This window comes from Populus nigra, chromosome 6 (assembly GCF_951802175.1).
Source record: "Populus nigra chromosome 6, ddPopNigr1.1, whole genome shotgun sequence".
Lineage (NCBI taxonomy): Eukaryota > Viridiplantae > Streptophyta > Magnoliopsida > Malpighiales > Salicaceae > Populus > Populus nigra.
In genome coordinates, this window is record NC_084857.1 from 10,290,162 (window position 1) to 10,306,631 (window position 16,470).

Genomic DNA, 16,470 nt, shown 5'->3' on the forward strand with positions numbered 1-16,470 from the left:
CAATTGTATATCCTTTTTCTTTCCCTTGAGAAAGTTAAATGCAAGTCGCCTTATGTGACTTTAGAATTTAGCCTGGCTCCTATCTATGTTGTTTGTGTTCTTATGGTGTCATGGAAGCAAGCACCCTTCCATTATGTAGTCAGTCTACACTTTTCTTTTCTTTTTTCTTTTTACTTCGTCTTCTATTTGTTTTTCCTTTTCAAGTTTTTTCCCCCCTTGATGTTATATAGTTTATGTTCTGCTGTCTGTTCCAGGGATCGATCTTGAAGAGTATAAGGACGTTCATGATGGAGGGCCGGTGTTGATTGGGCTACTATTGCCTTAAAACCGGACTTGCATAGCTAGGGCCACAGAGATTAAACAGGCCTAAAAGCCCAAGAAATAGTCCATCCAATGATTACCATGCATCTTCAAACTTCAAAGTAATCTACCCAGGAAAAAAAAAACCCTTCTTCAAATGATTTTTTTCTTAAGATGAGGCATGTATTCCAGAAAATTTTCTTAGAGAAAAAATAAAGAAAATGCTGAATGGATATTGGGGGGGGGGGGGGGGGGGGGAGGAAAACCACCAAGTCTCTCGGTGTCTATTTCTAAAATAGCCACCTGGTAGGAGTAGAAGTAGTAATTATTTAGATGGTGGTCTAGTGATAAGAACTTAAAATTAAGGGGTTTGTTCTCTTTGTAGTCTTAGATTCGAACTATATGATTGCTTATATGATAGCCACTGGAGACTTACATGGTCGTTAACTTCAGGGCCCGTGAGATTAGTCGGGGTGCGCACAAGTTGGCCCGAACATCCATGTTAATCTAAAAATAATAATTTAAGAGAAATAACATATACCTCACTTGATCAAATATACCTCATTATTAGATTTTGAACTTGCTTTCTAATAATTATAAATTTAAATCATTTTAGAGTCATTAAAAATTTATATAATTATTAATTTCAGGTTTATAAAATTAATTAAGATATATACAAGTTAGTTTGGATAACAACATTAATAATAATAAAAAAAATTCAAGAGATACCAGTATAGATTTTACTCGACCAAAGCCTTGATTGTTGGATACGGTGGCTAAACTTTTTCGAGTACTTCTTAATCTTGTGAAATTATATATCACACAAGTATACTGTTACAATAATTCAATTTAATTTGGTACCGTACACCTTTTTTAACAGTCCAGACATGAGCCATTCTTTAACAAAATCATGAAAATTTTATTAGCAGTATAGCTTGTAATTTTTGTTTTTTGTTTTAAAAATACTTTTTTAAAAAATTAAATATTTTTTATTTTTTTATTTGTTTTAAATTAATATTATTTTGATATTTTCAAATCATTTTAATGCATTAATATCAAAAATAATTTTTAAAAAATTAAAAAAATATTTTAATATATTTTTAAATAAAAAACACTATAAAAATCAATTATAATTACACTTCCAAACCAGCTACCGACTCAAGCACAGATTTCTAACATTCAAGGTTGAAAGCTTGTTTGTCAAGCGTGAGCTTTATAGCCCAACTCATAAATATAGACTCGGTCGAGACTTAAAACCAACTACCTCTCAAATTTCATATCTTCGTCTCGTCACTGATTTGGATCACACGATCCCATGATTTCACGATGCATGTACAAAGATCAGGAGATAAAAGAAATTAAACTATAGTTAATTATAATTTATGCATTGTATCTGGGAAAACAGAAATTGATATTTACCAAATAAAAACCCGAATTTCCTAAAAAAAATTCAAACATGTAGGAAGCAAAAGCCCAAACCCATATTCGAAGCTCTATTATAAACCGTAAAGAATGATGGGTACTTAGTCCGATGAAGCCTCCTCTACCATGCATCACTTATTTTGATTTATTGATATTAAAAATAATTTTAAAAAAATAAAAAATAATATTATTTTAATATATTTTTTATAAAAATATTTTTAAAAATAATCGTTAATAATCTTATAAATAGAAAAAAATTATGAAACTATGATGTTAATGCCTTTTCTATCTCAACAAAAATATAAAAGCTTTCGCACGGTTGATTGTAATGATTGTTCACTGTGATTAAATTTAATTATAGTATTTAATTTAAATTAAAATAATAAACAAGTTGAATTTAAATGATGTGACGTGCCAAAATTTGAAGAGGACTTGCTTTATTGACTTTCAAGAAGGAACTCCCTTAAGGCACAAGCATTTGTCTTTATCTTTCCTTTCCTTTTATGATTTTATCTGCTTTTTATCCCTTGGTAACTTTTTTCCCCTACGTATTTTAATTATTCATAACAGAGCACGTTGGCTTTTCAGGCCCTGACAGTACCTACCAGAGAAAATGGCAGTCTCTTTCTCTCCCGGACAAAAAAAACATAAAAAATAATTAAGAGCACAAAAGAATCTCTAGAAAACAAAATGAAAGTTCCATGAAGGTGAGAATACAAACAAAGTGAAACAAACAAACAAAACCTTCTCTCTAATGCCTCGAAAGTAAGTAAAAGGGGCATATATGCCATGGGATCCTGGATTGCATCTAGATCCTTTATCCCAGCTTTGGTTCACTTCTCAGGATACTAACAATCCTAAACAAGACAAAGGGCTCAGGTTTCAGTGCAGTAACCGCGGGCTACTACTTGCCATCAGGAAGGGACTGCGGGGCACACATTATCTGCTCTCTTCTTCCCTGTTCCCTGCTCTCTTCTTCCCTGTTCTCTGCTCTCCCTGGATATTGATGCATCGACTGCATGTTCAAATTCAAGGAAGCAGTCAAGAACGTACCTTAAATATCCCTACAATTAATGCTTTGCTTACGAGTTTCAAAGAGTGATCAAGTTTAACTGCTGGGAAGGAAAAATCGAGCCAGTTGGAGTCTTGCTAAAAGTCAACAGATTGTTTAAAATATGATTTGGTTTACGAGTTTAAGCTATACTTTAATTTAATTTGGTTGATTAAACTAAGAGAAAAATCATTACATTAATTTGGGAATCCTGGACAATTGGGAAGGATGATTGCCACCTACTTGCTTTTTTGAATGCAGCATGTGTTCACAGTCCTTATTCCATCATCGACTTCTTATTCTTTCCAGCCCGACAAACAAATACAAGCATCTTCTCTCCTTTCTGTCATGATTGTTCAATACAATTATCTCCGCTCAGCTGTCATTCCCAATTTGCATTTTATAAAGTAGGAGCATTTAATTTTTAGGGTAACAAATTTTCAAGTTATTAAAGGTTTTGTTGAAGTGATTTTTTTTTTCTTTTACTCAATGATACTGAATATTCTTTGATAAGCTTTCACGTTAATTCTTGTGCTTAAACAGCTATGAAAATTATATTTTATATATTCTCTTACTGATGCAAGCACGATCTTGAAAAAAAAAAATGCAATCCATGTTGGATTTTAAAACTATGAAAACTAAGATTTTTTTCCCCTAGCTAGCTAGAGGACCAGTTGACGTCGAGGGTACTCGTATAATTGTTTCCAAAATTATTTTTCGAACAGGAAAATTTACTCTCAAATGGATATGTTTTTAATTATGTTAATTTGTGGGTTTCAATCCCTTTTCATTGATGGATTTAGGGGTATAGAATTTTTTTTCCTCGTATAACTATTTGCAAAAATACGTATTTGATTTGAAAATTAAATTTGAGTTATTCAGATCATACTAATTAGTTGAATGATTTATTCTGAGGTTTATATATATTATTTATTTATTTATTTATTATTATTATTTGAAATTCGCATTGGAAGGCAATGAATGTTCACTATAAGAAATGCTAATTATTTTATTTACGATTAAAATAATTTATCCTAATATAATTTATTTTTCTATTAGACCCATTCTTTGTAAAATTTTTACAATAATTTACCAGTAACCTTGTACTTGAAAAGTAGAAAAGAAAAATGGCCCTATTTTTTCTTATATAATGAGACGAGTTTCAAACCTTTTATTCTATTTTTTTTAATCAAAATTAATATAATTAATTATGAATATGACCTCATATTATATCATATCAAAAATAATAATCTACGTATGGTCACAGAAGAAAGAGAAGTAGAGGGGTCTAGCCCTCTATATTAAATTATGTGTAAGACTGATATAATTAATTTCAATAAAGAAATTTCACAGAATAATAAAAGTAAAAACCCAGACATTTTATAAAAAACAAAATTAACTTAATTAATTACGGATATGAAAATATATCAATTAATAACCCATCGGTTTATTTAAAACAAAGGCCAATTCTCCAAGCAAAAAATCATGTACTTTTTGTATTCAATTCACACGAGAAGTTTTGCATGTTCTGACTTGACAAAGCCAATATTGAGCCAAAGTTATCAAATAGAGTTATTGAGTCGTCGGCCGATGGCCCAATATGCGCCCTAAATTCCGAAAGGAGCTTAGTTTTCTATTGCAGAGATGCTGGTTATATGGTCTATCCATGTAAAAGGGAACTGCTCGGCCATTTATTTAATATTTGCTAAAAATATTCCATTTCTCGTGCTTCATGTTCTAAATCTCCATCAAGGGACCTGCTAATATTTGATGTTTTTAATATGAAAACATCAAAATAATCTAAAAATACAAAAAAAAATTAACTTAAAGTATAAAAAATTAAAAAATTCCCCTTATTTTTGTGGGTTAGGAGTTATGGAATTCATCTTAACTCGGTGTCGTATCAAATCAGTTGCCCGTCTACTTAGAATTTATCTGATGCACGTCCAAAAGAACGTGAGACCTAGTTCCTCATCATAAAAAATAAAAAAAATAATAAAAAAGTCAAGAAGTCTAAATAAAAATGAGTAACAGTTCTTTTACATTTTCTTTCCCTTGGTGACACAACAGGGCCCTGTATTTGGGTCAACTGAATCATCCTAACCCAGTACATCCTACATATCTCTGTCAAAAAACTCTACTTTTATTCTATTGTTGAAAAATAAATAAAAACAGGACAAGTTTCATTCGTGTCAAGACAGAAACCGATTGCAAAAGCTCCACGGCCCGGATTAGTTTCATTTTTATTTTTGTGTTTAGAAGTATTTTAAAATAAATTTAATTTTTTTTTAATTTAATTTTTTTTTGATAGTTTTAAATTATTTTAATGTATTATGTTAAAAATAATTTTTTTTAAATTATAATTTAATATATTAAAAAAAATACTTTACAAAACAACCAGACCGAAAATATATGATGATTGTGCATGATTTTGGGTTGTAGCCTGTGTTTCTTCGGTTAAATAAAAGTCAGTGTAAAACATGAAATTCTGTGATATTCAAGTTAGTGAAAGAAGCGTAATGCATGAGAGAAAATGAAAGGACTGAAAATGCAGGAGAAGTGTAATTATGGTACATTGTTTTGTATGTGGTTATGTTGTTCAGTCGACTTTCGTACCTGCTGATCTGTATATCATGTAGGGATGAATTATTCTGGCAGATGTTTCAATATCCTGGTAGCTTGTGAAATAAGGCTTTTCAGAAGGCGTTGTTCAGTCAATTTGCAAGATGGAGAATTCAAGTGACGTTGTCCTGATGAATTCATGGAGGCGTTGCTCTAACTTGTAAAACGAGAATTTAGTTTGAGTGGTTAGGCGTGAAAACTCGCGCGGCGTGCTGTGTGTGTGAGAAAGGATGAGCCGCCATTTCAGGGGAAAAATGAAAAGCATATAGACTTTTCTCGGCATTACAGGCCGCCTCGGCTGTGCAAAAGACATATTTATCTCCCACCAAACATTACCTCGGATCAGGTTAACTGTTTAAAATAAATTTAATTTTTTATATATTTTTTATTTTCAAATCATTTTAATCCATTAATATTAAAAATATTTTTTTAAAAAAAAATATTATTTTAATACATATCAGAGTAAAAATTATTTTAAAAAATAATTATAATTATATTTTTAATAAATACTCGTAGATAGTAAAAATGACATCACCTTAAGCCAAATAGTTTCTCTTTTTTTTTTTTCTTATGGCTAGAAAGGAAAAGGTTTTTATTAAGACGGGGATCAAGTAGAAAAAAATTCTCAGGAGATTTAATTGAGAATTGGATGATATATAGTTGGGTGATCAAAACTATTTTTAAATTTTAGATCCAATTAAGCTTCAAGATAAGAAATCTCACAAATCTAATGATGAAGGGTACAGGTCTAAGAACACAAATAACTCGTTCATTCAAGATCTTTCATTTTATGGTGATCCTGTGGCATTTATGCAAATCCAGCTACCATCTCTTTTCTCCTCTATATATTGTTTTTTCCCCTGGTTTTTACTTTGTTTTCTAGTCAAATTAAGATCAAGTATATTCAAGAACCGAATTGATGGCCTAAATCAAATCATGTAAGTACTGTAATGCCTTGTACTTGTAAATATAATAAGCTTGGTATATAAGTGAAAACCTACCACAGTTGCTTTCCCCCCCCCCCCCCCCTAGTTTTTGCTTGTTTTTTAGATATTGTTGCATTGTTTATTGTTTAATACTGAGCATTAATTAGGTACCAAAATCAATGTAAAAAAAGAGAGGAAAAGAGGGAAAAGAGAAATGAATTGCCAAAGTGATCACACTACCAACATGTTACACGTTGGAAGGAATATCTCAAAAAGAAGGTTCCAAAGGCTGGCTCCTAGGATGGACCGCGTCTAAGCTCGAAGAAAACTACATGCATGAGCCACCATGCATAATGCGAACACTTTGCTTACTCACATGAGACATTCATTCCTCTTTTTATTCTATTTATTCCTTAATTCTCTAATAGTTATTTAAATTATATTCTGATTTTTTAATAATTCTTAAATTTAAACCTAAGGCGCCCTAGGAGGTTTTCAGTGTTCACAAGCGGTACTTTGGAGATTTTGCAGGTCTTCTTTAGGTATTTCGATTATCTTGCATAATTTTTCTTTGCCTTGTCATTTTTATCCTTATGTCGTAATTTCATTTTAGGCCTTCCAAGTTTCACAAATTTCATTTTGCTCCCTTCAAAATTTGAAAATGTTTTACCAGGTCTTAAACTTTACATTCACGAGGAGGCATGGGCAAAGGACAGGATACAAAAAACTGGTGTCTGGTACGGAAGATTCAGGACACGTACATACAAATATATATATATATATATATATATATATATATATATATATATATGTATGTAATTTTTCTCTTGCAAGAAGCATCGAAAAAAGCATATCAAGGGTGCATGAGTTGTTAAATTATGTGAACCTACACGTTAGCAATAAGACTGTTAAAGCCACATTTTTCATTTCCTTTGATAATATTCCTTCAATTATTATTGAAATAGATTATATTGTTTTGTCTTGATATTGTAAAATCAACACATACATAGAATTTTAAGAAAATCATTATATTTTAACTAGCTAGCCTCCATGCGTATCCCATCCAGCTTTGTTCCTCCTTTTTTTTTTTTTTTTAATATCTAACTGTGATGAGAGGAGGAGTATGATGTGATGTCACGTGTAAGAGGGCTCTGGACTGCATTTATTCATACAAATTACAGTTACAGTGTGATGTGAATGATGACTGTTTGTTTAGATGTGGAGAAGGATGTTTTTTTGTTTCTGTCCAAAATGTTCTGAGTGTGTGGGCTCATAGATTTACGCAATGGTGATTGGGTCAGTTTTTTTTTTATTATTATTAATTTGAATATTTAAGACAATTTATATATCTCAATTAATTTTACTATTAATAAAATTAAAAACTATATAAATTTTTAATATTTTTAAGATTTTTAGGATTCAAATTAATAATTTTTAAAAAATAAATATAATACATAATGAGTTGAGTTACCCGTTGGTTCCTCTCTCTCTCTCTCTCTCTCTCTCTCTCTCATATCTGTAATGTATTACACTGTAGATGGAGCTTTGTATACAAGATCTTGCCTCTCGATGATCAAGATGCGGTGAGGGTCAATGAAACAACGACAACAACAAAACTATAAGAAACCTCACGGCCAAACAGAAAAGCTAAAAGAAAGAAAAAAAGAAGTTGATTTCAGAAAGCAAAGAGCTTTTCTTTCTTCTTCTTTCTATCTTTCTCCATGTTCTCCCAAGCAAAGAGCTCTTAGCTCTCTCTCTCTCTCTCTCTCTCTACCCATTTTCTTTCTTTTATCATCAGTAAAGCTGAAAACCCCACTACACCAAAAATACTCCAAACACCTGTACAGCTAAAGATTGATTTGTTTCACTTCACCTCCAACAGCATATAGTCACCAAAACCCCCACCCATGCTAGACAGCATCACCACTTCAACTGCTCCTTCTCCTTCCTCTGATCCCTTCACGAGTTCCTTAGATAATGGGCTCACCAATAAAAGAAAAAGAAAACCTGCAGGCACACCAGGTAGGAGCACTCCAAGGACAAAAAAACAAGAATAACCCCCATATCGAAACTCTCTATCCTTTGTGTATTCATCTCATTTCACTTCACTTCTTCTTTTGCAATCTAAGTCATGGGTTTTCTTTCTTATTCTAATCTGCTTAATTAATCCTTTTTCTTCGTTTGTTTTAAAAAATAGATCCAGATGCAGAGGTTGTATCTCTAGCACCCAGGACCTTACTGGAATCAGACAGATATGTCTGTGAGATCTGTAACCAAGGGTTTCAAAGAGACCAGAACCTACAAATGCATAGGAGAAGGCACAAGGTACCATGGAAATTACTGAAAAGGGAGACACAAGAAGTGAAGAAGAGAGTTTATGTATGCCCTGAACCAAGCTGCTTACACCATGACCCTTGCCATGCTTTAGGAGATCTCGTTGGCATAAAGAAGCACTTTAGAAGGAAGCACAGTAATCACAAGCAGTGGGTTTGTGAGAAGTGCTCTAAAGGTTATGCTGTTCAGTCTGATTACAAAGCTCACCTCAAAACTTGTGGTACAAGAGGTCATTCTTGTGACTGTGGCCGTGTATTTTCCAGGTACTCTTCTTTTTGTCAAATAATCCAACCCTAAAAAATCCCCACGAGCATAAAAGGGCATGTTTTTCCTTTTAGGGATTTTCATCTTGCTGTTGGTTTTATGATAATGATCCCACCAGACAAATGCAAGTCTGTTTTTATTTTTCTAAATAATCTTTTACTTGGCTGTACCAAATCCAAGAATGATTTCCATTTCTGTAGTACATGACTTCATGAATGCCTATATAAACGATCTAGGCCAACCAATGTCAGTTCAAGGAGCTGTGAGTGCATCACTGTTCCCCCAAGACAGTTTCCATTATAGAAGTAAAACCCAATTAATTACTTGTAGCACGGAAACAAACTGTGCGCTCGTTTTGCACACACAGACCCCATCCCACTTTTTTTTTGGGTTACATGTATTTAATATATAAACCTTATATGGTCAATTGTACATATCCTGGAGCATTTTTATAATGCTTGTTTCTTAGCATCCCTACACGTAGAGAACCTTAATTATGCCTCCTTGACTTGGTTGTAATTGCCTACCTCGGCTATTAAAAGACACCAAGAATAATCCACGCCATTAATTAAACTTAACAATCACTTTCAACCAGTCACGTTCCTTGTCTTTTTAGGGTGGAGAGTTTCATCGAGCACCAAGATGCTTGCACAGTAAGGCGAGCCCAGCCTGAACTACAGGCATTGCAGCCGGCGCCCTGCTCATCCAGAACCGCCTCAAGCACCAGCCCTTCAAGTGATGCCAATTTTAGCATAGTTCCGTTACCAGGGATACCAATGTCAAAGGCAACCGAACCAGTTTACTTGTACTCGGATAGAAATGATGCATCTACTAGTCAGCAAGAACACAATCTTGAACTTCAGCTCCTACCATCTTCAAGCACTCACTTCCCACAAAATCCTGACGAGGGTTATGCTACAAATTTGAAGCTTTCAATAGGGTCAAGTGACAGTTTAAAAAAAAACGAACAATTCAAGGCCATTATGGATCCAAGTGGCCCGAAAAGAACTTATGAATCTACACTAGAAGCAGCAAAGTTAGAGGAGTTTGCTAATGAACAGTTGAGGTTGGCTATAACTGAAAAGGCCTATGCTGAGGAGGCTAGGCAACATGCAAAGAGACAAATTGAGATGGCTGAGCTGGAATTTGCAAATGCGAAGAGGATAAGGCAACAAGCTCAAGCTGAGCTTGAAAAGGCTCAAGTTTTGAGAGAGCAAGCTACAAAGAAGATTAGCTCTACCATTATGCAAGTCACCTGCCAAGCTTGCAAGCTACAATTCAAACTATCAACGGCTGCTGCATCGGCAGACGAAACCTCCCTTGCTATGAGTTACATGTCCTCAGCAACTACTGAAGGGGACGGGGAGTGATACCCCAAAAATTTCTTGCAAACTGTATTAAGCAAACCTTCTCTCTTTGTTTTGTTTTTATATATATTTGTTCATTTAAATTGTCTGTTGTAACCTGTAAAAAAAAAAAAAAACTCTCTGCCTATATCAAACTTGGTGTTTTTGACTATTGTTATTGCTAGTTAACTAAACTGGGATGTGGGATGGTGTAACAGTACATTTGTACTGATTCAATATAAATATCTTCATTTATTTGAAAGAAAAATAGCTAGCCAGACACCATTATATGAGGTTTCAGTTTGTTTTTTTTCCCTGAGCAAGAATTATGAGGTTCCATACATAATGACCCGTATATATGCAGTGCAATATTTACAAGGAGATTCCAAGGAAAAAACTGATTCTTACAGTTACAGAGACCACAGAACTCATTCATACCATTGTACGTAAGACGACAGGATGTCTCGTGAATACCTCGCTTGATAAATTTGAAGTTTCTTAATTATAAGACCGAAATGCTTCAAATCTTTGTTTTTTTTTTTTATGTACATATATACTCTCCTAACCCCATGCTTATTACTAATAAAGATGGAGAATTCTCTCCGGAGACATGATCATGAATAATATGATAGCTTCTATGCAAAAAACACCTCCTTGAGCATCCTTTTTTGCCTAGCTAATAATTAAGTAGTTTGTCAATTGGCATGTGACCGTTGGTTTGAATATGCATTTAATTACGTTTTGGATTCATATATAAAGAATAGAGTTGTGTCAACAAAAGGTGTAATCATGGGAGATGGAGGGAGCCGACTTAAAAATTACATTCATGGATCTACGATTCATGCACAGCTTTAAAGGGTGGTAAACTAAAGCATGCATTGTGAACTGTCTGCGCGACCCTTTCTTAGTATGTAATTATGCATGACATAAGGATTACTGGCAGTATGCCTCTAAGCTTAAGCGATTAGATTTCTTGGGACCATAGCTAGTATCAAATAGGAAGAGCCTTTCAAAGGACCCATTTTTTAACCCAAATTCAATGTTAGTATAAGAGAGAATGAGAGAGACAAAAGAAAGGAAGAGTCTTTAAAGAGCGAGAAGGAAAGGGAATGTCATTTTCATTGCATTTGTGTCTCCTTTAAATGCTTATAAAAACACCATGTTTTTCAGCGCCACAGCTGAGATGGTTATAGACAGGCACTCGTCCCTCTCAACGTAAACAACACACAAACTTAAATATATATATATGTTTTGTTTCTCTCCCTCTCTCTAAAACACACACATCCTTTGAGAATCAGGAGGGGTTGCAGAATTATACAGCACAATAGAGAGGGCACAACACCTTTTGCATTTAATACAGAGGCCAATGCATGACTCCCAGTTATAAGACCTGATTTGTAGTGGTTAATAATAAATAATAATGGCAGCAGCTGATTTTCTTTCATGGTTTAAGCCAAAACAAAAGCGAAATGCAGAGGCAAATAGATGCACCAAAAGGCTAAAGGGTTTCCATTGCTTTCCTTGCTTTTTTCTTCCTTTAGTGGGACCCCTTGCTCCTCTTTCCCAACCTTTTAATGCACCTTCCTTCCATGCTCTGTCCACTCGATAACGATCGGTGGCACTTCCGTTATTTTCAATCAGTTTTAGGGCTTCGCTTTTTTACAGCTATTTCTTCTTTTTATTATTTTTACTATTACTATTAATAAAACTGGGTGTTTTTTTATTTCTATTTCCTTTCCCTTTTAACAGTAAATTTTTCTTCTTCTTTCTATCAATTTTTTTTGGTTTTCTTTTTCTCCTTTTTCTTCCTCCATCCACGTAAACAGTATATTTTTTGGATTTTTTCACTGTTCTTGCTACTCATGGCATTGTTCATGGGAATAGAGCTTTATTTTTCAATTTTTCTTGGCATTATTCACAATGAATTTTTTTCCACTTTTTTGTCTTCATGAACAGTCTATATTCTTTGCTGTTCTTTTGTTATTTTGCACTATTTTTACTATACATGTGGATGTTACAATTTTTTTCCACTATTCATGATCAGTGCAATTTTTATTTGCACTATTCACATTAACAATTCATTTTTTTTTTTTACAAACCAAAAAGACTAGGGTGTTGTTCAATTTTTTTCCTTTTTATTTCACTATTGATGTGAACATAAACTATTTTTATATTTTCCACTTATAGAAAATTGTTAATTTCATCAGTATTTTCTAATGATAATAGCTACAAAATATTTTTGTCAAAAATCTCCAACATAATAACCTATAAAATAATTTTTATTGGTATTTTTTTTGTTGTTAATTACTAATATAATTATCAATAAAATAAAAAAATAAAGAAATATTATATCAGTGATTTCATTGTTAAGATAACAAGTTATTATTTGCCAACAGATTTTTTATTGGTGTAAATCAATTTTTTTGATGGTGATATGTTAATGCTATTAACGTGAACAAACTTTTTTTTTCCATGATTTATATTATTCATGATATTTTTCATGTTACTACTGCAATTCTCTAATTTTTTCTTTTATTTTCACTATTTACATGATCAATGCAATTTAAGGTAGTGTTGTTCATATGAATAATGATTTTTTTTATTATTCACATGAACAATCTATATCCTTGGTTTTTCTTCTCTCTCTCTTTCTTTACTATTCACATAATCAATACAAATTTTTTGGCAGTTTTCCCAAGAATAGTAGATTTGTTTTCCTTTTTTTTTCTTGCAATTTTCTCTCTCTCTCTCTCTCTCTTTTTTCATTGTTCATATCAATATTCTATTTTTCTGTGTTTTACCCTTTTTTTTCTTGCTCTATGAACATGAAGAATGCAAGTTCTTCTTTTTTTTTTTCTTTTTTTTTCAATTTTCCATTGCACTATTAATATGAACATTGTATTTTTTTTTTGTCATTGAGCTTGATTTTTTTGCAACTTAACCCTTCCAAGTTATATTAGTAAGGTTTTATATGGTGAGTTTTTTTCATGTTTCCATATATGTGAATTGACGAAGAACATCGGTTGGTTTTGTAAAATAGAATTTAAGGTTATATTTAAAAATACAATTAAATAAAAAAACAACAAATTCCATTGTTAAGTTGATGTGTTTTATTGGGTCCCTAAAATGCATCTTCTGATTTTTTTCAAAGAAGTTTGGGGCACGTAACATGTCGTTCACCCTAGTTGCAAATAAAAAGAATCAATGACCCAGTCATGCGGACCTTCCAGGGACATCATTAGTGGCATTGTTTGTGGAAAACTAATAAAAAAGTCATTGATTTCTTTCTAAAGCTTGCTTTTGATATTTATAGGTCTTTCCATTATACACAACCAATGCTCACCTATGCTAGGACTCAGGATAAGTCTACTCGTTACCTTGGATACTCCTACCTAACAAGAGCTCCATTAACTTATTAGTCAAATGCAACTCCTTACTCAAGCTGTGTTGACAACTCGAGGGCAAAATCAAACATTGTCATTCCAACAAGTTTTAACACCCTCAACAACATATAATGCATTAGCGCCACGACCACCAACTACACTAGGAGCTCATAGATGATTACATTACCTAGAGGAGACTAAACATAATGACATTTCTATAAGTTACTCAAGGGATTACTAGCACAATTGCGAAACCCGTGCATAGAACAAATACTCTAAATATACTTCCACGCTAAATTATCTAGGCTCTCAATAGCTCAACAAACAAAGAGTTAAGAGACAATTTGTGCATGAGCATACCAAGAAGAATGTTTATATCCCCCATCAGTGGATAGTTTCTCCCTTTTCCAAACTCATATTGAACACTCGACTCCCTAAAGATTATATTTTCATGAAAATAAGTTTGGACAACTATAATGTCTTGGCCGACCCAAGAGAACATGTACAAAATATGCGTAATATCTTTTTAGTGTTGCCTAACAAGAGGACGAGACCACATATCTATCAAATCAGATGTTCATTGTTTTCATTCTCTACTGCATACATATTTGAGAGCATTTTTCTCTAGTATATTATTATATTTTCTCTTTCTAAAAAAAATACTTAACATTTAAGAGTTCTCATATCCACCAAATAAGATCTTTTACAGATACTAACTACAAGACACTTTGGTCAATCAAGCACAAAGTACAAGCTGTCATCCATCTTGATTGAGGAGAATTGATGAAATTGTTAGGATCGATTGATTAATCATTTATTCAACTCGAAAATCTTATTCCTAGACTAATTTTTTTAGATTTTATCATAAAAATATCTTATTTAAATTATGAAGAGGATGGAATAAAAATTTAACAATAAAAGTAAAGTCACGTTACATCGTGAATATCCATAGAACCTCTCATTGAAAATTCTAAACAATAAAATAATGACAACTTTTCAAGACAGCCTTCCTCTTCTAAAACGAAAAAAAAGACTGGCCTTAAGTACTGTTTTGCCTGCTCTCTTTTTTTTTCCCGTGCTCATCCATCAGTTTCCTTTCCCGTTGTGCCTCGCCTTAAGTGCTGTTTGGTGTTTGCGGCAAAAGTCTTCAAGGATACGTACTGAAACATTATAATTTTCCAAATATTTTGTTTTTATACGGTTTGTAACTTTAAAAATTCTTCTAATTAAATCTGAGCCATTCACTTAAGGTAACATAACTATCATGCTCTATGAAATTTGAGATGACTCTATATGAGATTTAAACAATTATATTACAAAAATCCTTAAAACAAATACGGAGATCCATTACATCAATTAATTAAATAGTTTTGATCCAAGTTAATAAAATTTAGTTCATGTAATAATTTTTTGCTCACACTCTTTTGTTTTTAGTCCATCTGGGTAAGACGATCACTCCATCCGAAGTGGTTGTTCGATTTAACAATTCGTTCTACTGTTTGCTTTCTATCTCTCTAAATTTATGCAAGCACTAGCAGAAGCATGTAAACAAATAAGCAGAAACCTTGTTGCCAAAGAAGTCGAGGGTATGTTTATTTTGTGTTTTAAAAGTATTTTTAAAAAAATTAATTTTTTTTATTTTAAATTAATTTTTTTTATTGTTTTTAGATAATTTTGATGTGCTGATATACAAATAATTTTTTAAAAATAAAAAGATATTTTAATATATTTTCAAACAAAAACACTTTAAAAAATAACGGTTATCTCATACACCTACCAAACACCTATATGAAAAAGCAGGCTAACATGGTTAATCAAGCGTTTCCCTAAGCTTACATGGTGGATTGCAAAAGGTAACTGCAAGAATGTGTAAGCCAACACTTGAGGGTTTAGTTCAGTGGTCAACAGGAAAGACTTGCCTTGCCCCTTGGTTTCGAGTTCGACCCTTCATGTGCATTCTTGTTACCCACGTGATGTCTTGCTTATCTACTGGGCTTGCAAGATGTTCAGTAGACCCGGGTAATAGTTGTGGTGCACGCAAGTTAGCCCGGACACCCCGCTTATAAAAAAAAAATATATATATATATATATATATATATATATATATATATATATATATATATATATATATATATATATATATATATATATATATATATATATGTGAGCCAATCCAATCACATTTACAGAGAGCTACAGAGGTAATATCCATACGATCAAATATTTAAAACCCAATTGCAAGAGAAGTTATTAGAGGATATACAGAGGTAATTCTCCACTACCGGTAGACATAGATATGCTTGAAGCGAGCGAAGAGTGACTTCCCGAGATGCCAGGTTTTTAAATGTAGCAGTGTCCGTTGCGAGAACAATGAGAGATGTTAGAAGCAAAATCAACGTAAACACTCTCATCACTAGGGCTGTTGTTGGCAAGGCATTGGAAGGCTGGGCTAGTTAACACACTGTTTGAAAAATCTCACTTCCATAACGTGTGATTTATCTATATGTATTCAACAATAAGTTCAAGAACGTAAATCTCGCTTCTCCTATTAATTCAATTCTTTGATAATCTATTCTCCCGTATATATATAACACAAGTACCAAGTTAATCTTTAAGTTGTTGTCAGAGAAATTACGTTGAAATGAAGTTCTTATAGTGGCTGGCTTTCAAGCAAGTCCGGATTCGTTTCCCTCATTTCTCTTGTTGGAAGAGTGCAGTTCCACGAGTATAGGGTGGGAATGCCATATTTTTGGCCATTGATCTTGAGAACTGGGAACGAGGAAGTTAAACAGATGGATGCAAAAAGGATTATGAAGCTTGAT

The 16,470-nt window shown here is 32.8% G+C and overlaps 1 protein-coding gene across 2 annotated transcripts; it reads left to right on the forward strand.

The window, feature by feature from the left end:
* Positions 1 to 7,836: 7,836 nt before the first annotated feature.
* On the forward strand, positions 7,837 to 10,533 carry LOC133696293 (zinc finger protein SHOOT GRAVITROPISM 5-like). Of its 2 annotated transcripts, none has more exons than XM_062118445.1 (3): positions 7,837 to 8,407; positions 8,519 to 8,918; positions 9,536 to 10,533. In XM_062118445.1, the coding sequence occupies exons 1-3, from the start codon at positions 8,299 to 8,301 to the stop codon at positions 10,287 to 10,289; spliced, it is 1,263 nt and encodes a 420-aa protein (XP_061974429.1). In that variant the 5' UTR covers positions 7,837 to 8,298; the 3' UTR covers positions 10,290 to 10,533. The 2 variants fall into 2 exon arrangements, with proteins under 2 accessions (XP_061974429.1, XP_061974427.1); XM_062118443.1 differs by having other exon boundaries at positions 7,838 to 8,343.
* Positions 10,534 to 16,470: the final 5,937 nt, after the last annotated feature.

Bases quoted from the DNA above. Each gene is read 5' to 3' on its own strand.
- LOC133696293 (XM_062118443.1), top strand. From the start codon at position 8,229: ATGCTAGACAGCATCACCACTTCAACTGCTCCTTCTCCTTCCTCTGAT. The intron at 8,344-8,518 runs GTAGGAGCACTC...TTTAAAAAATAG, and splicing joins AAAACCTGCAGGCACACCAG to ATCCAGATGCAGAGGTTGTA. The intron at 8,919-9,535 runs GTACTCTTCTTT...TTGTCTTTTTAG, and splicing joins TGTGGCCGTGTATTTTCCAG to GGTGGAGAGTTTCATCGAGC.